The sequence below is a fragment of the Salmo salar genome, chromosome ssa13 (assembly GCF_905237065.1).
Source record: "Salmo salar chromosome ssa13, Ssal_v3.1, whole genome shotgun sequence".
NCBI lineage: Eukaryota > Metazoa > Chordata > Actinopteri > Salmoniformes > Salmonidae > Salmo > Salmo salar.
In genome coordinates, this window is record NC_059454.1 from 53994351 (window position 1) to 54018315 (window position 23965).

The window sequence follows — 23965 nt, forward strand, 5'->3', positions numbered from 1 at the left end:
TCTTTGTAGATGTCCACACTGACAAAATGTGGGGACTGAGCTTGCATATGATGCCCTTTATCAGAGATGCTGTTTTTAAAGAAATGCTAACATTTCAGCAAACATTAGCACATCTAAATGTCACTTCTCTTTTTATGCCTGCTTCAGCCTGCCTGCCCCACAAACCTCTCAGAATAATATGCATACACATACAGCATCTACCCACCCCTCCTGCCCTGGGTGTAACTGGGTTGTTGCTGTTCTCAGGGAGCTTCACACTGGCGGAGCTGGGAGTGAGTGACCAACAGGCCCAGCACCAGCACCAGACCCAGCACCAGGCTGCCTACCACTCCTCCCACTCGGAGCTGGGCCTGTTGCAGCGGGGCTACTCCCTCAGCGCGGCTCCGACGCAGACTCTGACCCAGAGGGGGTCATGTCGCCAGAGCGTGCCGTCCAGCTGTGGGGGGGTCACGGGATCAAGTCCCGTCGCAGCTCCGGCCTCTCCAGCAGGGAAAACTCAGCCCTCACACTCACCGACTCAGACAACGAACACAAGTCTGACGACGAGTCAGGTAGGACAGACAGAAAGAGAGAGCGAGAGAGAGGTGGGGAGGGATTGGGGGAGTGGAGAAAGAGCGATGGAAAAATAGGCTGAGGAAGTAAGTGGTAGCTGAGACTGAAACCAACAGAGAAATGTCATGAAAAATGTATGGATACAAAAAGACAGAGCTCCTTGGAAGTGCACTTGCAGTTTTTTGATGCATATGTTTTTCTTGACTTTAAATGTATGTCATTGCTACCAAGCCAGTCTGGCTGAATGTCACTAAACACTAGTGCTGAGAAATTAAACGAAATGTCCTTTTTTAATAACTAATTGACCAGGGTCAGTTCAATTATTTGAATTCCATTTCAGTTTTTTTTTGTGAGGCAATGCGCAGTTTCTCTAGAGATAAATCAGATCAAGGCCGAACTCTGCAATGTAGTAGGGAGTTGTAGTTTCCAACAAGCCAATATTCTACATAGTTTAGTACAGAAATTGTGGTAATTAACTGCAATGACCATAATCTATTGCGCTCCTACTTGTCCGGTCTCAGACGGAGAGAAGAGACAGAAGAGCGGGCGATTGAGAGGGATACAGAGCATTTGCTTCATGAGCTATCTTTACCTGTAAATACATGACGTAAGATTGATAGTTGGTATTCAGTCATAAAAGTATGCCTCATTTACTTTGAATAACTACTAAAATAGTGATTTTGCCAGACAGCATAGGCAGCAGCTCTATAGAGATGAGATTATGACTTGGAATTCAATAATAAAGTCATCAAATAGGCCTAAAACAAGTGTAATATACACAACAACTGAAATATTTTATTAAAGTAAAGTAATGTGAATAAATGATGGTTAATAAGTGATAAGCAGTATTGGGACAGTCACTACCATCATGAGACTTGTATTAATTGTTTAATTCTGTGTTGTTACAGCATTCAACCCACATAATGGTTTGTGCATTTAATGTCAAAAAATAATAATCAAAACTGAAATCGAAAAAACGTCAGAATTTTTTAATAATCGACTCGAAACCGAACTGACCTCAAAAAGCACCAATCGCTCAGCACTACTGAACACAGTCTCAGTAACTAAATTGACCAATTAGAAGTGTTTTTGAATGGACCCAGAGCATTAGAGCCACCAACACTGGATCCTGATCAGGACTTTGATCAGATTAAGTCCTGGACACGATCTCTCCCACTGTGCTGAGTCAGTCAGCCATGCTGCTCTGCCTGGCATGGCGCCCTCCTCTGATTGACAGAGTCTCTTGGAGATCAGCTCTTTTGCTCCTTCTCGGTCTCTTTCTCCCTCTATCCCGTTGGCTTCTTCTCCGCTAGCCATCTCTCTGAAACCATCACCACACACAGAGAGAGCATGCTACTGTAGAGTATACCAGCATTTCTCACTAACGTCCTAATAGTATGCATACTAGGATGGCAATGATTTTGTGATTGCTGCCAATGAGAATATACATTTAAGTAAAATTATATTGTTTTCCTCTGGTTCCCTTCTCCTCCATCTCGTCCTGTTTTTACTTGGGCATCGGGGGTTTGTGTATGTGAAATGATCTGTCTTTTTCACCTTCCATTTTCACCTTCCATTGTCTAGAAATTACAAACACAACCAGGGTATATAATCAGGTAGACAAACGCGTGTTAAAACACAAATCACAATCCAACTCCAACGCCTCTCCAAGGTTTTAGAGGAGAGGCGTTGGAGTTGGATTGTGATTTGTGTTTTAACACGCGTTTGTCTACCTGATTATATACCCTGGTTGTGTTTGTAATTTCTAGACAATGGAAGGTGATCCCGTTGTTTGATTCTGTTAGAACTCTGTGAGTTTGGGGGCATGGGGGACGCATGCTGTGGTCTCCCCATAGGTGTCGCGCGTCACTTCTCACTAACAATAGTGCTCACGCTGCAAATGACGTGGTGCTGATTTCCACTGGGGAATCATCTGCATTGTTCACAGTACAAATATGCATCAGGGAGCGCTCACAAGCCTTTGTGGAGCCTGCTGATGTGTTTTTTTTTTTTACATAAAAGATTTATTTTTCTGTGTGAAAGCCAACATTTAAATCCGTGCATCCGCCAACCACCCTAGCCTAGAAGTTATCTAAGAGCAGATCCCCATGCTTATCCTTCAAAAAGGCCACGGCGCTGCATGATCCATTTTAATGTGCCTTTTTTATAGATTGGTTCGCAAAGTGTTTGTGTAGATTGAATTAAATGCGCACGCAGCAAGACTCCAGACACTAATGTATTCTCACCATGGGAGCTAATTAATAAGGACAGCGAAGCGAGCGTTCGATTTGATCAAGAGACCACGGGATGACTAGTGCTAGAGTGCAGGGGACTGTGTTTGTCCTGTGTGCGAGGCAATGCAGGGCGAGGCGAGGGGGGGCACTGTCTCTCTCAGTTCTGCTCATTATCACCTTACTGTGTTTCATGGTTGTTCTTGGGTCAGAGGGGGCCTCATGGCGAACACAGCTGAGATGAACTGAACCATAGTGCTGTCGTCACCGTGCCCAGCGACTGACTCCAAGTGACTCCCCTTCATCTGGCCTGTCAGAGTGTCACAGACTTCTGTTGGCCCTCTAGCTCCTCCACAGCGCCTGCTGCCTTGCCTCGCTCTCCCCCGGTGCCTTCTGGGAGCTGTGCCTCTGTGCCAGAGACGCAATGAGAGAGGGCCCTGCACGCACGCCACAGTGGAATAAAAACAATTGGCTTATTAGCATCCCGGCCCTCATTAAAACAGCAGGATTTGTCTGTTATTTGTTGTATTGAAAGTCTTTGAAGCTGATATCTGAGTCACAATGCACTGGTGCAGAGGCATTTTCTCCATCGGGTAATGGCAGACTTCATAACACAATAATTGTCAATATAGAATACAACTTGGTAGGAGACAAAGTTTGTGAAGAGCTGAAAACATTATATTAATATTTAATGCTAATTCACAGCGGGGGAGTGTAAGGGGTTGTACAGTGAAACACAACTTACTGCCATGCCTACTGGGATCAGAGAGGAGTGTCAACTACAGTAGCATACAGTTGGTGCCACAGGTGTATCTTATCAACATACAGTAGACTACAGCTTCAGTTGTTGCTTACAGTTTTTGACAATTGCTTCCACATGATTTCTGAAGCTCTGGCTCCTTTTCTCCTAGACTCTACACACAAAACCCCAAAACACACACACCACACACACAACATGCAAAATGTCACACATCTCATGCAAAACAAAACACTTAATTCAAAACTATTTGAACTCTTCTCAAAATGGTGTTTTTTGCATCAAAACTCTACACACAACCGTCAAATGATTAGCTCTTATACACGCCAACTACACACAGATGTGACAAATGTAAAGCATTACTATCTTGTATCTTTTGCATGTTCAGTGTGCAGTGGAGTCCACTGCAGTTTGTCATAGCGCTCACACGTACATGTATGTGCACAAATATATACAGTATGTATGCATATTCAGTATATATTTACACAATAAACAGAAATGCAAGCGGGGGGGGAAATAATATGTATTTCTTTCTCAAAACATTGTATTTTCATCCAGATTTCAGTAACAGATAAGAAATACAGTAGAAGATAAACAAATAGGCTTGTCCTTGTCCTCCTCCTCATCTTCCTCCTTGTCCTTGTCCTCTTCCTCCTCGTCCTCGTCCCCTTCTTACTCTCACTCCTCTTCCTCTAACTCTCTCTCCAGAATTGGCCTCCATTGTCGTCCAAACCAAGAAAGCCAACCCGAAGCCTATTTATAGTGCTCAAGCTCTGATTTCTAAGCGAAGAAATGAGCTATAAGTGTTTTCACACGTGAGCACTCGGTGTAGGTAATCGGTAAACGAGTGTGGCATTTGGAATGGCAGTGTTCTCCAAACGAAACACAAGACCTGTTAGTTTTGAATGATGTGTCTACCGTAGAGAACTGTGTTGAGTGTTTTGCAAAAAGTGTGCTTTACAATTGCAAACTGAGTGTAAAGCGGATAATGTGCTTGCAGTTTTGCAGACTTGGTCTGAAGATTAGGTACATGAGTTAATGGTTTCACTGAGTGTGCCTCAAGTACTACTTTTAGTGTGTACGCGATTGTAAAAAACTGTAATAGATTCCACGTGTCCGAGGTATAGCATAGATTCCATGGGTTAGGCACTCAGAAATCACACGCGTGTACCTCTATGTTGGTGGACGTAGTCATCATTTACGATGGAGTGCATGTCGGAGAAGGCTAGTGGGAGACTGACAGGTGGATTCCTATCTATCTAGTTATAACATAATCACTCATTTCACTGGCTTCCCATATCTCATTAACAAACATCAATCTAATTAGGAAGAGATTTGTTGAATTTAACAACCAGGGCGTGTCTGCCTGTCTCCCTCTTTAAATCTCTACATTGTGTCACTTGGATTGTTAAGTGAATGGAAATGAACATGTCTGTCTGTCAGTAATGGAAAATTATGCCGCAAGTGGGCAATCATTAGTTCTGAAGTCAAATCTTAGCTATGGTTTCCAGGACAACCATCCTCCTTGAAACAACATTTGGCAGGCCCTTTGGGTCTGGGTGTATTTCAGTGTGTGTGTGTCAACATTCATCCTCACTCCTGTGAATGATGTCTCAGGTTGCCGTAGGCTTGGTTGTTTTCCAGTGGTATTCCAATAGTAGTGTAGCTACGGCACTGGAATGAAAGGCTGCTGACTGTAGTACGCTGTTGTTGGATTACAACCCAACACGACTGACAAAATAACATTGTGAAAGAGTTGTCATAATGTAGGTTGGCTACACATTCTCCTCTTTTTTAAAGAATAGTTCTGCCAAATGTCCCTAACTTAACAGTCAAAATGTTCTCCATATCACATTTGTTTCTTTCTGTCTTATTTTGATAAGAGTGGGAGGGTGAGAAGTAAAAGGGGCCCTCGTTTCATTTTATTTGTGCGTGCTGAAAGTGTTGGGATCGGTAGCCAGCTAGGCTAACGTTAGTGCAGCGCAGCATGACAGGAACAGGGGCCCAGCCAGGCGAGGCATTTCCTGGGCACAGGTGTGACAGGCGCTAATGAATCCACTAATGGCAGCCGTTCCCCTCCATGCTTATCTGTCCCACTTCTATCTATACTGTTATTTCACGATTGTTTACAGGCCATTAGCATTTGTTATGTGATAGAATAACACACACTGGGCCTTTACGGCGGTTGCCTGTTGGGAAAATGGCGGTGACAGTGCTGAACGTTTATTTAACGTGTCGACGGCTACGGCAAAGAAGGTAATTGAGAATTGATTTAGCAATAATGACTTTTCATATGTTCCCCTGCACAATGCTGATGCTGTCTGATTAACTTGCGAGACTGCAATTTGCCACTTAATGGGGTCTGCCCTTTCCCTTTGCAAAAGAGGAGCTGACTTTTGGAGTTGTGAAAATTCACTGTTTTGAAATTGTCATTGTCTGCTTTGAAAACCGATCCATCTTTGTCTTGTTTTACTTGTTACCATCAAAGGACAGAGATAAGAGCATTGTATTGGCGAAGGATGTGGAACCAGGGATTGGCTTTGTGGTTACCGCAGTCAGACACACTGTCTGTGGTCTCTAGTAACTAAGGGGATGCTGTTATGCAGGGTAGTTAACATAACTTAACCATTTACACACTCCATTTGTAAAACCTCTCAAATTAAAGATTGCTTGCTGGGGAATGCGCAGCTGTTCCCCACCTGGAAATTGATTGCCATTTGGAGGAGGCAGATGAGAACAGAGCTTCTGTAGTTTGTTGTTGAAAGTGCCTGTCTTCCAGCTGTCTACCCCATACCCTTATTTCCATATTGTGCCCCTCAACATATCCTCCATTCATCATTTTAGTGTGCTTACAGAGGCAAGACTAAGGTTTGAGTGCACTAAGAGTCATAACAGCAGCGTGATAGTGCACTTAAGTCATACCCACATAAATACTGTAAAGGTGTGCTTTACCCGTATCCGTAGCACTACACTGAATACAGCACCATTCAGTCTACAGCACATTTGTACTTCCTCTGCATATCAATACAGCGGAGTGAAGTTTTCTTTCATACATTCATATAGCAATGGGGAAACATTGTTTGCATTCTTGTGACTGTATTATATTTGCACTCATAATGTGCAGGGAGCAATATGATATTCTCAGACACGTACAGTACACTGATGTGACAAATGATGGCAATGTGGAACCCGGCAGGAAATGACACATTAGATAACAGTGTGCCACATCTCTTTTACCAAGCACATCTGGTGGCAGATTTAGTCAATACAATAAAATGTCAAAATCACAATGAGACTCCGGAATAGAGCGAGGAAACCCCACTGCTTCTTTAAATTGGATTCCATGTTCTAGCTCGGAAAATGGTCAAGTCTAGGAGTATGTGAGAGCACCCAGTGTATAGATTGTGTTGAGAGGCATGACTGACAATGTGTTAGTTCTAGATAGGGACTAGACTGCAGATAGAAACTTGGGTTACCAGGATGTTAGTGTTCAATGATAGGGATGTAAAGAAAATATATATATATTTTCTTGTTTGTGTGTGTGGGGGGGGGGGGTTTGTGTACTTGTCTTGTCTTCATATTTACCGTGCTGTATTTCTTTTTTGTTCTTATTATTAAAATGTTTGTGTCTTCCATCTCAAGCATACTTCGATGACGAAGGTGATGATGAGGATGAGGAGGATCTGTACAGTCACCACCGTTTCAGTAAGTGCCATCTCACTTTCACCCCTCTACTGTGTACTGCAAAGGCATCTGTGTTCTTACTACAACTGTGCCTTTACAAACTTCATCTGCAGTCGTTACCTTGATACCACCATCAAACACACTGTTGTGAATTCATCCTTCATGGCTTTGTTCAGTGCTCTGTTGTTGTTTTCATCCTTTCCCGTTGTGTTGGGCTGAGTGGGTTGTTGGGGAAGGCCTTTTGTCAGGGTGTTCATGCATCCAGGACATCAGGTCCCCTATGAGCGGGAGGAGGATTAGCTCCGCTCCTGTGTTGTGGCTGTCTGTCAAGGGAAGAGAACAGGGGACAAACAGACACGGACACTTAGTGGCAGTAGCCTGTTGTAACTGAACAGTACCGCTTTCCCTGATGAGAAGTTGTCACACAGAGACAGATTGCTTTCTTCATAAACCACTCATTAGGAACTCCATTAATCACAATTCCTTAAACAAACCCAGGGCCAATTAGCTTCTTTCATCTGGAAATACCAGTCGTCACTGAATTGCTTTTCAGTCCAGCTATTTCAGGCATTTTACAATTATTTGAGCAATTGCCTCCACAAAGGCAATTCAGCAATGAGTCTGTTTTTTTCCAAAGCCACAGCCATATGTTGTGCACAGGGTAACTGAGGGATCATCTGTGTTGTTGTATGTTTATGTAAATTAAAGTATTACAATCATTATTGGAGTTTTAAACATGCTTGATTTAGGCCATAAATGATATCTGTGTCACAGCGTATCTCACCGTTTCTCTTCAGCCACCAGCAACATGTATTTAGCCATGGGGAAGGATAGAAGCGGTGTCCCTATGGTAGGAGTAATGGTGTTATCCAAAGGTAGTAAATACCACTGGTTAGAGTACTGAGTAATATCCACTGGTGCCATTCATATGGCATGGAGATGAAACTGAATGGGAGTGAATTGTAGGTCGATAACAGCGACCACTGCTTTGTTACCTAGTCAATCACCTGTCAAACAATCACAGGTCTCCTTGGTGTTACACCAGCGCATCATGACCCAGTTTGGCTGTACCTGCCTCTCCTTCTCCAACCCTGTTCCTCCCTGACCCTGCAGGTTGTGTGTGGGCCTATGTGATTACTACCCTCTCCCAGTCTCCTACTGTGTGCTGGGGAGCAGAGTGGTGTACAATACAATAGCGCAAACAATCAGAACCTTCATTCTAAGGCACCACGGGAACATGATTTTGCTCCTCAGGGTGACTCAACAAGGGGTTGAGCCTTTCTTTGTACCTATCATTTTGCTCACAGTGCAGCCAGCTTTCTTCAATTGCAGAATGCTGCCTTTTGTTATTTGATATCAGATGCTATCTCACTTTTATGGGATTGTATATCCCGTTGTTTTAACAGGATATAATGAGTCTCTGCTTCCATTTGTTCAACACCCTAAGTCTACTTTTTGATTTCATGTGTGTAGTTATTGTGTATGAATCAATGTCCAGATTTGGAAACCTTGGTAGATGTATCTAGGTAGGAATCTGCAACAGTTATTTCAAGACCTACAGTACATTGCAATACATTGGAGGGATAAATCATTTGATCAGAGCATTATGCATGAAAACAGCTACATGATTGGCACATTGTAAACATAGTTACTTACATTCTTTCATTAGCACAGTTCTGACAAACACACTGACGCACATCACTGAGCAGCACATTTCTGCTTTCTCACACTGAACACACTTGTTTGCTTGGGCTAAATTACTATGCTTGGCCCAAACGTTTTCTCCAAGTACATGCATTGAAACTGTGCCAGTATTCCCCTTGAGATCAAATCTGACATAGAAAGGACAGTGATCTAAAAGATAGTCCAGGAATAATAAATCAAAACTCTTAGGGATTCAGCAGAATAGATATACAGTAAGGCATGTTGGTTTATTTGTGGCGCTACCTGTGATGGATGGTGAATAGTGATCACTCTAATCAACATCTGTGGCTGGGAAAGAGCACTCCAAACTGAACATTATCAGTATGTTAATCTTTAATCCCACTGTTTTTGGCACCTAATTATCGTACGCTAGGCTCATTTACCCTCTAGCACAGTCAGACTGTAGGGAAGGATGGACATGTACATCTCATTCACACTCATCACTGGGTGGATGTTTGCTTTTACACAATAATATTGGTGCCATTGAAACGTTTCTACTACAAAATATCGATAAAGATTATTGTGAAGATGTGACATGCTGTAATGCAAGGTCTACTATTGGATTGAATGTTGATTATAAAGACAGACACTACCTACAACACTTGAATGGAAAGGGATTTTGCCCTTTTAGTTGCTAAGGTACAGTAAATAGAAAATGGATACTTGGAAGAGATTTCCCTTCCCACATCCATGTGTCAATAATTTAACAACCCACTCAAGGAAGCCAAAGCAAAGAATTTCATTCCATGTTTTGAATTCTTGTCTTCAGAGAAGCATATGAATTGCAGCGCCTTTAAAACCATTGGCATTTGGGATCGACAAATAACCGGAATAGCTGTTTCAGCCAAGCGGATGCAAACAAGTATTGTTGACTTCCTGGATGTCCCTTTATCCTATACAGTACAATAAACACATACACACACACACACACACACACACACACACACACACACACACACACACACACACACACACACACACACACACACACACACACACACACACACACACACACACACACACACACACACACACACACACACACACTGTAACAAAGCAGTGATGTAATGGCAAAGAGGAGCTATCCAAGGCAACTGTCCGACACAATCTTGACTGTACATGAATTACGGAAATGCGTGCAAGGCAGGCTCTATAGTACTTGCCTGGATATCCAGTGACTTTCACGCAGTAGCCAGAATCTGTCTGTAATACAATGTGACTCAGTGATGATTATTTGTTGTTGCATCTGGACAGGGGCCAGCCAGCGTTGTGATGTCGTAAAGGTTCTCCAACTGATATCAACATAAACAAGCAGGATATTGACTGGGCTTGCAGGGCCCCCTTGTGTTGAGTTCGTCCTGGATGCGTATGGAGATGTATGATATTAATTTCCTGTACCCCTCAGTATGTTCTTCACGATCAACAATTCCGTTTTGGGGTATTTCAGGGCCAGTTCCACATCCTTTTTTCTCTCTTACTCTTTCTCTCAAATGCCATGAAAATCTTTTTTCAAGGTGGATCAACCAAATTACCTAAATATACCTGAAATGTCCTCATTTTTCAACCTCTTCTTTGACTCACTTTGTCCCATGCCTCCTGTTTCCCGAAACTTCTAAAAGTGTGAGCCATTTAGTTCCTCATTCACATCAGTGTCTCTAAACATATTTAACACACTCACAACTAGTCAAAAGCTTGAGTTGTCCTAAAAAACACAAAAACTGTTTTGAAGTGGATGTGCAGTTACTTAATCATTGATTTACCAGTCAGATCAAAGTTGCTCCAATCCTGCAGGACACTAAGCATTTAATCTGAGAACATATGTCAGCTCTATTCCTCTGTGGCTTCTCTTCAGAGACCGAGGGGAGAAAGATTGTCTGCTCTTTGGGGACAGGATGCTCCTGCTGTTTGATAAGCCAGTAGTCAGAGATGTGGGTGGCTGCCAGCCTCTCTTTGCTGTCAGATTTTTTTGTTCTTGTTTCTTAAAACACCAGTGTCACTGACAGTCTCTCTATTCCTCCCACTTCTTTTCAAATGAAAACAAACATGAAATGTTTGAAATGAAAGAATTGTCACTTTACCGATGCAGAGAGGAGGCGGATGCTCCTTTCTCGTATAAAAGCAGTCGAAAGTCGATTTTCTGAAACACAAAAAGTGTCAGTGAGTTTGTTGATGAAGAGATTGCCTTGTTTTTATGGGAGCCTTATCTGCGAAGAGGTAGAGCTGAGCCGATGGCTTCACCTGTCACACGTCGGATTGATCCAATTGGTGTTGGCTATTGATGTGATCTATGTGCCGATCCATAAGTGAATCCTTTTAGTCCCAGCAGCTCTTTCTCAAACTGCACTTTACATCACTTATTTTCATCAGAAAGCTTTCATACCTCTGCAGCATGTGACAGAGCCTTCATCTCTCCCCACTACATGCAGGGAAATGCCACAAACACTTACCATTCCTGCTGCAACAATGATGCAGTGATTAAACGTGGATGTCTGAGAGAGAGGGGATGCCGTCCTCAATCTGGGTTTAGGGCCGGCCACAGCACTTTCCTGCTCTGCTGACAACCCTATCATAATACCTCCTCTGTTTGGAAGGGGAATCTAATGAGGGGTTGAAGGAACAAATTGGAAGATTGAGGCCTAATGATCCTGTCTGCAGGGCTGTTTACTGAGCAGGCCATCAGTGGTGGTCCCCAGTGGCAGGCCTAGTGCACCGCACAGCAGCAGCAAAAAGCATCGAGCTCTCTGGATCCATTTCACACATTCACTCTTCCTCTCTGGATCGGCTAACAGGAGCGGTCAACTTTCTCCCCAGACACCAGCATTGTAGAGAACTGGCTCTTGGTAATTGACAGCAATTATTATGGAAATGGAGAGGATTGCGAGAGATTAACCCGCCAAAATTAGTATTGGAATGAGGCTGGCATTGGCAGGCGAGGGGACTTTGTGTGTGCCGCCTGGACAAATTGGAATTTTTGTAGTCCTTTGGTTGTACATTTGCTGGCTGTTCCCCCCTCGCCTTGGTCAGCTCTCATTGCCACACACGGTTTATTCCTGGCCATCGCAAATTGTGGCTACAATATCATCATCTCCATTTCACCTGATTGATGACTCCTGTACTGGAGCCATGTACATAGCTTACCTTTTTAAAGGTTATATAACCCTCTTCCATTGCAGCTGTCAGATAAGGCTGTAGTGTAGTTTAACCAGGCCTGGCCTATGTGATGCTATTTATTATAGGGAGAGATAAGGGTACTGAGAGGAGCCAAAGAGGAGAGAGGCAAGCGATGCTCAGCAGTCCAGAAAATAGTCTAACACACTCCAAGGTGGAGGTTCTTATATGGGCCCATGCACTATTCATGTGCGTGTGTATTTAACTGTTGATATGGGTTTGGTTGAGTGTTAGCTCTAGGAAGACACTGACCAACATGCAGGCTGGAAGGAATCATAGTTGTGCAAGTAGTAACGCATTAATGTTATCACACTTGTATTCAAGTGTCTTTAGTACTCCTAGACACAAATTCGGCCATGCATAACATGCATAAAATTGCCTTGTGCAATATCTTTGGAAAGCACAAGTCTAAATGGAGAGAAATACTGTAGCTTGCCGTTCATTTTTTCATGCGCCATGGCCTCATGAGTTTGAGGGCTGTAACATCAATATTCATCATATTTGTCATACATTTTAGACCCTTATCCAGAATGATGATTTTTGGCCTGGCATTTAGCACATTATCCATTAATCATTATACCAGCTGTAGCACAATAACAAAATGTTAATGTCACTAATTCTTTATGCAGCAGAGGATACAACATCGCCTGTCACCTCAGGTAGCAGTATGAGGGCAACCTGTCTCAAATAACTCACAGCCACACACCACAACTAAGGCGTGGCTCACACAGGCAGACTATTCAGAAAAGTCATTCCCTATTCTTCACACCCAGCATTAGAACCAGCATCCCTCTAGTCAGAAGTCAATTTCCACCAGGCCTCTCTTAATCTCCCCTGCAGTATCAGGGTATTAAACCCACCACCCTCAGGCCACCTACGGGTTACAGCTTTACTCCAGTGGCACGTCCAGCCTATACGGTACACATACTGTATAGCTGTGACCTAGCGTTGCCCTGGCAAATCTTCCCATTAATCAGGTCACAGAACGATAAAACGAGATTCACAAAAAAAAAATCCATGATTCTTCACCCGGTCTGGGGCCGCCATAACAGACGACTGGCAATGTGTACCATTGAAGATAGAGGGGCTGGCTGAGTTTCAGTGTTGATTACAGCCATTTCAAATGGGTAGAGTCGTCTCTCTCTCTTTCTGCCTTGCTTTCATGCCTATTTTCTAACTCCATTTTGATGTCTGCCTAAACACACAACTGTGTCTCTGTCAGAAATCGGAGCGATTACAGGTGGAAGGGAAGGTTGGAGAGAGGAAGGTATACAACACACAACTGTTTCAACAGCTGTAAGACTCTACCGCTGAGCTCAAAGTCAGGCTGAATGAGAGAGGGCAGCAGGCTCGGCAGAAAAGCATGTTTTTCTCCATTCAATCTAATTTTAGCCTTTCTTTTGCACAAATTGTTGTTGTTTTTCTTTGATGGACAAACTGTCATATTGAATGTAATTTTCTACTGTAGTGTCCTACCACGCCATTACTCATACATCAAAGTATGTATTGAAAATTGTATTGATCTTCAAATGAGCGGTTCCCGTCAGCGTAAGTGACTGAGCCATCGCCTGTTCTTATCAACGTAGTGTAAATATTATTATTGTTGTGGTTGATGTGGCTGTCGTTGCTGGCCCTCCTGCTGCTTCTGTTAGGCATGAGGGTTAATGGGCAGAGGGGTGACTCAATGAGGGCTTGATCTTGTCATTTAATAACAAGAGCTTTAAAGACGCTCCTCCCAAGAGAGGGGAGAGTGCCGATACTAAAGGGTCTGGCCCAGATGTTGGGCTGTGTGGTCAGCTGTGCGGTCAGAAAGGAAATGTACTCCTGATGGCATTGACATGACTTTCCGTATGTGAACAAACCCCTGGTTTGACAGTGACTGCCTAAAATGCATGCATGCAGCCGGACCCCACATCCCATTTGCACCGGAAATTCTCAGGGTATAAGTCAGCTGGTTGCCATGGATACTGTTAAACCAATTTGACTGATTTTTTCCCCCCGCTGTCTCCCATCCCGGTCCATTGTTAATGTCTGAAGAGCAGAGTGCCCTCAGCCACAGTTGGGAGAAAATGCCCCCAGCTAACCAGGATGATCTCCAGTCTCATTTTATCACATCACTAAGATTATATATGGGGCCATACATAATGGCAGAAAAACACTTTTCATAGTTTTAACTTCAATATAATTCATGGAAACAAACTTACATTTCAAGGAAGTCATAACTTATAGGGAAATAGTGTGTGTTTCTGTAATTGAGTGCAGTGGACTGACATAAGCACTGTGACAGCAGATCTGCAGGGGAGTCGGAGTGCAGAGGATCTCCGAGCCACTCCTGAAGACCCATGTGGTGGGTCTCAGCACACGGCCGGGGGGCTCTTAGTGTCATAGACAGAAGACGGCCTGTCACTCATCAGTCTGGGAGAGCAGGCACACCTCCACGCATCATTAAACACAGAGACGGTCACCACAAACCCTAGCTTTCCCTGACAACCTCCCTGTCTTCTTCCCCTCACCCATCCCTAGCTCCAGCCTCATCCCCAGCCTCATCCCCAGCCTCACCCAGCCCCAGCGCCAACCCAATCCTCAGCCTCAGTCTCAGCCCCAGCCTCAACTAGCCTCTGCCCCAGCTTCAGTCTTAGCCCCAGCCCCATCCTTAGCTAGCCTCAGCCCCAGCCCCAACCCCAACCACAGCCTCAGCCCACTCTCACCTTGACAAATGGGAGGAAATCAGATCGTCACCTATGCATTATTGATTTTCTGCTCGGTTGGTCTCTATTGGCCATGTTTGTGACTGTCTCCCTTTTTTTTTGGGGGGGGGGGGGGGGGAGTTGCTCACTGTAGTCAAAGTCACTGAAGTTCAATGACATGGTTACAGGCACCTGTCACTCAGAGACCAGAGTGGAAGCCAACCGTACAGCACTCATTAATGAGCGAGACGGACAGAAGGACTTGTGGGGGGAATAGTGTGAGATGTTGATTTCCTGCAGATATGCAATTTACTGGAGTTCCTATCTGTTCGTAAGAGAACCTTGAATTTAACCTAAAACAGGATGGAGATGCAATTTATCTCAACTTTCTTTTCATAGGGAGGAAAGAGGGCTTGACTTACAGTATGTGTCATACTAATCCTCTGAGGAGACAAAAACATGTGGCCCAGATGTACTGTATCTTTGAAAACTGTGGCCTCAAACCTTAAATAACAAATCCTTCCAAAAGAATGCATCGAAGGTTTTACTGTTTGTTCAAATCTATTAACATTGTATACAGTGTAGGTCAACTTGGGAGTTAACACAGTTTATTTGTATCTGATAATATAAATAGGTGTTGGACCTCCGCATGCACAGTGGCATGTATTCATGAATAACAAGGAAAGCCGGGCCCTCCCCCCCCCCCAAAAAAATAAAATAAAAATCAACATATTAATGAATTTATGTTTAGTCTCTTTGTGTTTAATCCTTTTCCTTCAATTCACAAGAGGCTGAATGTATCTCACTGAAGAAAGAATCTGAACAAGCGAAGCAGCGCCCCTCTGTCTCTGTATATGTAGCCCATCTAGCTGATGCTGTCTGGTCAAAAAGAGTATGATACTGTAGCTTTGAATGCAAGGGAAGCCAGTGATCACATTATAAAATAATAACCAATCAGCGTTGATCTCAACTGAGTGAGCTCAACTGTGAATGGTCCTGGCGCACCCCAAAAAAAGTATCAAGGGAAGCCAGTTTGAATTTGGCTTCACACCAATCAAATCACATAAAAAAATCAAACATACATAGGTCGGGGTGCCTTGTAAGGATCCAACAGCGAGTGAGTAATCCCCCTCTACCATCAGTCCTATTAGGCAGCATGCAATCATTGGATAACAAAATGGATGAACTCCGATCAAGACTATCCTACCAACGGGACATTAAAAACTGTAATATATTATGTTTCACAGAGTCGTGGCTGAACGATGACATGGATAACATACAGCTGGCTTAGTTTTAGGTCTATCGGCAAGACAGAACAGCTGCCTCCGGTAAGATAAGGGGTGGCGGTCTGTGTCTATTTGTAAATAACAGCTGGTGCACGAAATCTAATATTAAGGAAGTCTCAAGGTTTTGCTCACCTAGAGTATCTCATGATAAGCTATAGACAAAACTATTTGCTAAGGGAGTTTTCATCTATATTTTTCGTAGCTGTCTATTTACCACCATAAACCGATGCTGGCACTAAGACGGCACTCAACGAGCTGTATAAGGCCATAAGCAAACAAGAAATAGTTCATCCAGAGGCGGCGCTCCTAGTGGCCGGGGACTTTAATGCAGGGAAACTTAAATCCGTTTTACCTCATTTCTATCAGCATGTTAAATGTGCAACCAGAGAGGAAAAAACTCTAGACCACCTTCACTCCACACACAGAGACGTGTGCAAAGCTCTCCCTCGCCCTCCATTTAGCAAAACTGACCACAACTCTATCCTCCTGATTCCTGCTTACAAGCAAAAACTAAAGCAGGAAGTACCATTGACTCGCTCAGTAAGGAAGTGGTCAGATGAAGCAGATGCTAAGCTACAGGACTGTTTTGCTAGCACAGACTGGAATATGTTCTGGAATTCTTCCGATGGCATTGAGGAATACACCACAACAGTCACTGGCTTCATCAGGAAATGCATCAACGACGTTGTCCCCACAGTGACCATACGTACATACCCCAACCAGAAGCCATGGATTACAGGCAACATCGGCACTGAGCTAAAGGGTAGAGTTGCCGCTTACAAGGAGCGAGACACTAACGCAGACGCTTATAAGAAATCCCGCTATGACCTCCGACAAACCTTAAAACAGGCAAAGAGTCAATACACGACTAAGATTGAATCGTACTACACCAGCTTCGACGCTCATCGGATGTGGCAGGGCTTGCAAACTATTACAGACTACAAAGGGAAGCACAGCCGCAAGCTGCCCAGTGACACGAGCCTACCAGACGAGCAAAATAACTTCTATGCTGGCTTCTAGGCAAGTAACACTGAAGGATGTATGAGAGCATCAGCTGCTCTGGATGACTGTGTGATCACGATGTGAGTAAGACCTTTAAACAGGTCAACATTCACAAGGCCGCAGGGCCAGACGGATTACCAGGACGTGTACTCCGAGCATGAGCTGACCAACTGGCAAGTGTCTTCACTGACATTTTCAACCTGTCCCTGACCGAGTCTGTAATACCAACATGTTTCATGCAGACCACCATAGTCCCTGTGCCCAAGAACACCAAGGTATCCTGCCTAAATGACTACCGACCCGTAGCACTCATGTCTGAAGCCATGAAGTGCTTTGAAGGCAGGTCCTGGCTCACATGAACACCATTGTCCCAGAAACCCTAGACCCACTCCAATTTGCATACCGCCCCAACAGATCCAAAGATGATCTATTGCACTCCACACTGCCCTTTCCCACCTGGACAAAAGGAACACCTGCGTGAGAATGCTATTCATTGACTACAGCTCAATGTTCAACACCATAGTGCCCTCAAAGCTCTTCACTAAGCTAAGGACCCTGGGACTAAACACCTCCCTCTGCAACTGGATCCTGGACTTCCTGATGGGCCGCCCGCAGGTGGTAAGGGTTTGTAACAAGACATCTGTACGTTGATCCTCAACACGGGGGCCCCTTGGGTGCATGCCAGGGGTGCATGCCGAGTCCCCTCCTGTACTCCCTGTTCACTCATGACTGCATGGCCAAGCACAACTCCAACACCATCATTAAGTTTGCCGACAACACAACAGTGGTATGCCTGATCACCGACAACGATGATACAGCCTATAGGGAGGAGGTCAAATACCTGGCAGTGTGGTGCCAGGATAACAACCTTTCCCTCAACGTGATCAAGACAAAAGAGATGATTGTGAACTACAGGAAAAGGAGGACCGAGCACGCCCCCATTCTCACCCATTGCGCTGTATTGGAGCAGGTTGAGAGTTTCAAGTTCCTTGGTGTCCACATCACCAACAAACTATCATGGTCCAAAAACACCAAGACAGTCGTGAAGAGGGCATGACAACGCCTATTCCCCCAGATCCTCAAAAGGTTCTACAGCTGTACCATCGAAAGCCTCCTGACTGGTTGCATCACTGCCTGGTATGGCAACTGCTCGGCCTCCGACCACAAGGCACTACAGAGGGTAGTGCATATGGCCCAGTACATTACTGGGTCCAAGCTTCCTGCCATCCAGGACCTCTATACCAGGTGGTGTCAGAAGAAGGCTCAAAAAACTCCAGCCACCCTAGACATGTTCTCTCTGCTACCGCACGGCAAGCGGTTCCAGAGCGCCAAGTCTAGGTCCAAAAGGCTTCTTAACAGCTTCTACCCCCAAGCCATAAGACTCCTGAACAGCTAATCAAATGGCTACCTGGACTATTTTCACTGCCCCCACCCCCATTTTTACGCTGCTGCTACTCTCTTTTTTTTTTACTTTAGTAAATACTTTCTTTACACTTTTGTTTATATTTTAGTATTTCTTCTTCTATGTATTTTTTCTTATTAACTGCGTTGCTGGTTAAGGGCTTGTGAGTAAGTCTTTCACTGTAAGGTCTACATGTGTTGTATTCAGCGCATGTGACAAATACAATTTTTATTTCATTGGAATAGTGGAGGCAGCTTCTGTTTTCTTTGCGACTTTGCCTAACTCTCCATGGTTCTAAATCAATAGTTGTTTAGTAGACCGAAAATTTCAGAAACATTAACTTGTAGACCATTCTGTAGGTCATGTACCTGTTTGTTACATGCAATATGCTTTGTCGATGTCACTGGACAGATGTTGCTCTCCAGTTTTGTGATGAAACACAGGTGTGGTTGAATTTATTCTGCCACTGTGTCTTATTGTCTCAGCCTTAGGAAGACACGAGGCATATAAACTGAAGAGCAAACAACTCAATTATCACAACACATACAGTACCGGTCAAAAGTTTTAGAACAGCTACTCATTCAAGGGTGTTTGTTTATTTTTACTATTTTCTGTATTGTAGAATAATAGTGAACACATCAACACTATGAAATAATGAAATCATGTAGTAACCGAAAAAAGTGTTAAACAAATTCTTCAAATAGCAACCCTTTGCATTGATGACAGCTTTGCAAACTCTTGGCATTCTCTCAACCAGCTTCATGAGGTAGTCACCTGGAATGCATTTCAATGAACAGGTGTGCCTTCTTAAAAGTAAATTTGTGGAATTTCTTTCCTTAATGCGTTTGATCAGTTGTGTTGTGTTTGTGACAAGGTAGGGGGTATACAGAAGTTAGCCTTATTTAGTAAAATAACAAGTCCATATTATGGCAAGAGCAGCTAAAATAAGCAAAAAGAAATGACAGTCCATCATTACTTTAAGACATGGTCAGTCAATACGGAAAATTTCAAGAACGTTGAAAGTTTGTTCAAGTGCAGTCACAAAAACCATCAAGTGCTATGATGAAACTGGCTCTCATGAGGACCGCCACAGGAATGGACGACCCAGAGTTAACTCTGCTGCAGAGGATAAGTTCATTAGAGTTACCAGCCTCAGAAATTGCAGCCCAAATAAATGCTTCACAGAGTTCAAGTAACAGACACATCTCAACATCAACTGTTCAGAGGAGACTGAGTGAATCAGGCATTCATGGTTGAATTGCTGCAAAGAAACCACTACTAAAGGACACCAATAAGAAGAAGAGACTTGCTTGGGCCAAGAAACAATTGACATTAGACCAGTGGAAATGTATCCTTTGGTCTGGAGTCCAAATTTGAGATTTTTGGTTCCAACCGCTGTGTCTTTGTGAGACACAGTGTGGGTGAACGGATGAGCTCCGCCTGCGTATTTCCCACCGTAAAGCATGGAGGAGGAAGTGTACAAAATAGTACAAATAAAGAAAAACCCTTGAATGAGTATGTGTTCTAAAACTTTTGACCGGTAGTGTAGGTTGTAATATGGCTATTTTTCCCTGACTTGGCTTCCCCAGTGATTTTACCCACGCACCACTACAGCGCAAGCAAAACCCACATGCAACACCAACGTTTCGTTGTAACTAACAGGAAATGTTATCACTGAATAGCTGTCACATTCTCAGTGCTGCCATATTCTTAGCTAATTTCATCAATATGCATAACAGAGTAACAGAGTCATCACTGTGAGTGAAATGTGACTTAAAAGCCCATGTATTGTGTGATTTCAGGGGTTTGATCCTGGTCCTGAAATGTTACAGCCATATTGCTTTAAAGCAGCTTTTTAGTCTTCTGTGGTAGTTGGTCAACAGTCCATTCCTAATGTAGTACAGTCCATTCCTAATGTAGATTATATTCATCTATGGGTACATTGGAGGAGACACATTTGAATGATGAGATGAATATAATTTGCAGTTCAGTATGGGCTTGTGATATGGGCACATGTTCACCATGCTAAATCTCCAGAGTTGTGTGACGAACAGCTTGTCACACTGGCCCTCTTGTTAGGAGTTTGCAGATGGCATGTCATCCATCCTTAGAAGTCCCTTTCCTCTCCCTCTCTTGCACTCCATTCCCTCTAGCCACTTCTCTTTCATTCTGTCTCTCTCTGCCACAGGGCACTTTGACGCTACCATGCACCCATTTTCCTTTGAAGGTGTAGCTAAACCAATCTGTTCCATGAAGTAAGCTCTTCCATATTCAATGGCTTGCTTTTGATTGCAGTTTGAATAGATGTGAGGGAAGATAATGACGTGTTTGTTTCGTGCTCTTTTGCAGGCAGGTAATTCATCTCTTTGTAATGTATTTATTATTGCGTTATTGACACTAACCCTGACCCTGAAGCGATAATTGCTTTTCAGTGGAATATTACTGGTAGCTAATCAATACCACAGTATTGTCAATGCCTTTGTCAATACCACAGGTAAAGTCTGTCACCGATTTTCTTTGCTACAATTCCAATAAGAGGTTGTAGAATGTTGCGGTGGGTCCTTATCTGACAGAAATAACCAGAGACTTGGAAATATTGCAATAGGACTATCATGTTTCAGGAGAAGACCCAGATGCAGACAGTGTCGAAGTAAAAAAGTTTATTACTAGAACAGGGGGCAGGCAAAATGACAGGTCAAGGGCAGGCAGAGGTCAGTAATCCAGGGTGGTGTGACAAGCTACAGAATGGCAGGCAGGCTCAGGGTTAGGGCAGGCAAAATGGTCAAAACTGGGAAAACTAGAAAACAGAAACTAGAAAAAGACAAGAGCAAGGGGAAAAACAATGGTAGGCTTGCCCAAAAAAACTAACTGGCAACAGACAAACAGAGAACACAGGTATAAATACACTGAGGATAATGGGGAAGATGGGCAACACCTGGAGGGGGGTGGAGACAAGGACATTTGTCAATTTGAAATAAAGATAAGACCTTGTGGCCATATTTAAATTACTGTGAATAATGATTGTCTTAATCATATCTGAGCAAATATTTAGGGTTTGGGCTACTAAAATGCAATCATATTAATGTCCTGCTTGTTGCAATGTAAAACAAAGAAGAGTGAACCTATCATTGTCATCAAGAGTAAAGGGGAGGGGACAGGGGGTACATGCCCCCCTCAATGTCAGAATCAGGTAAAATGTTGTTGTTCCCTCCCCCCAATAACAAAAAAAATTACAAAATCTTTGAGAATTACATTTTTAAAAACAAGTCACCTGATTTATTAAGGGACTTATATTTTGAAAAGACCCCGCTGCTGGAACGTTAGTCACTTCCCCCACTGACTGCTTCGTTCTCACTCTCGGTTGTTACAAGGTGTGTGGCAGTGTGTGAGTGAGGAAAAAGCACTGTGCAGTACCACCGTCGTTACTCACCGCACTGGGTAAAGTAATTGTTGTTGGCAACAACAAAGTAAGTTTAAGTAAAAAGTTTATGTGAATAAACTTTGATATGTTAGAACGAACCTGAGCAACTATAAGCTTTCTCCTGGCTATTAGCCAGTGGTGTAGAGGTGCCTGGAGAAGTGGGTATACTCAAATGTTTCCCCAAAAATCCTAACCTCCGTAGCAAAATGTGTCCCCTCCCAATGTCAAAGTCACTCCTACGCCCCTTTTGAGAGCAAACATGAGATTAAGTTACTTTATGGAATACTGTAGATCAGGGATGAGAAACTTTGAAGGGGTGCAGGCCACTAAAAATCTGAACTCATCATGAGGGGCCGCAGTTGCTCACGGGTCTGCGTACCCACATCCATACACCCCCCAATTCGACAATGATAGCAAGTTTAGATAGCTGGGCGCTAAACTAACTGCGCAATCTAAAAAATGTTAGCTGACATGGGCTAATTGACTGACTATCAGTGACTGACATATCAAGAGAAAAACTACTGATGCACAACCAAATTTTGAAATTGCACTTTGTGTGTATTTTACTATTCTAACTCGCAACAGGAAGTTAAAACTGCTCGGATAAAACTGCTCAATTTCCCCCCAAAAATAAAACTATATATACAGTTGAAGTCGGAAGTTTACATACACTTAGGTTGGAGTCATTAAAACACATTTTTCAACCACTCCACAAATGTCTTGTTAATAAACTATAGTTTTGGCAAATTGGTTAGGACCTCTACTTTGTGCATGACACAAGTAATTTTTCCAACAATTGTTTACAGACAGATTATTTCACTTATCACACTGTATCACAATTGCAGTGGGTCAAAAGTTTACATACACTAAGTTGACTGTGCCTTTAAACAGCTTGGAAAATTCCAGAAAATGATGTCATGGCTTTAGAAGCCTCTGATAGGCTAATTGACATAATTTGAGTCAATTGGAGGTGTACCTGTGGATATATTTCAAGGCCTACCTTCAAAACAATCGTAGACCTCCACAAGTCTGGTTCATCCTTGGGAGCAATTTCCAAACGCCTGAAGGTACCACATTCATCTGTACAAACAATATATATATATATACTGCTCAAAAAAATCAAGGGAACACTTAAACAACACATCCTAGATCTGAATGAAAGAAATAATCTTATTAAATACTTTTTTCTTCACATAGTTGAATGTGCTGACAACAAAATCACACAAAAATAATCAATGGAAATCCAATTTATCAACCCATGGAGGTCTGGATTTGGAGTCACACTCAAAATTAAAGTGGAGAACCACACTACGGGCTGATCCAACTTTGATGTAATGTCCTTAAAACAAGTCAAAATGAGGCTCAGTAGTGTGTGTGGCCTCCACGTGCCTGTATGACCTCCCTACAACGCTTGGGCATGCTCCTGATGAGGTGGCGGATGGTCTCCTGAGGGATCTCCTCCCAGACCTGGACTAAAGCATCCGCCAACTCCTGGACAGTCTGTGGTGCAACGTGGCGTTGGTGGATGGAGCGAGACATTATGTCCCAGATGTGCTCAATTTGATTCAGGTCTGGGGAACGGGCAGGCCAGTCCATAGCATCAATGCCTTCCTCTTGCAGGAACTGCTGACACACTCCAGCCACATGAGGTCTAGCATTGTCTTGCATTAGGAGGAACCCAGGGCCAACCGCACCAGCATATGGTCTCACAAGGGGTCTGAGGATCTCATCTCGGTACCTAATGGCAGTCAGGCTACCTCTGGCGAGCACATGGAGGGCTGTGCGGCCCCCCAAAGAAATGCCACCCCACACCATGACTGACCCACCGCCAAACCGGTCATGCTGGAGGATGTTGCAGGCAGTAGAACGTTCTCCACGGTGTCTCCAGACTCTGTCACGTCTGTCACGTGCTCAGTGTGAACCTGCTTTCATCTGTGAAGAGCACAGGGCGCCAGTGGCGAATTTGACAATCTTGGTGTTCTCTGGCAAATGCCAAACGTCCTGCACAGTGTTGGGCTGTAAGCACAACCCCCACCTGTGGATGTCGGGCCCTCATACCACCCTCATGGAG

At 43.6% G+C, this 23965-nt stretch overlaps 1 protein-coding gene across 1 annotated transcript; it reads left to right on the forward strand.

Moving 5' to 3' along the window:
* Positions 1–257: 257 nt before the first annotated feature.
* On the forward strand, positions 258–7530 carry LOC123726231 (teneurin-1-like). The gene is made up of 2 exons (XM_045693383.1): positions 258–551; positions 7183–7530. Exons 1-2 carry the CDS (start codon positions 413–415, stop codon positions 7347–7349), a joined length of 306 nt encoding a protein of 101 aa, XP_045549339.1. The 5' UTR covers positions 258–412; the 3' UTR covers positions 7350–7530.
* The last annotated feature ends 16435 nt before the right edge of the window (positions 7531–23965 follow it).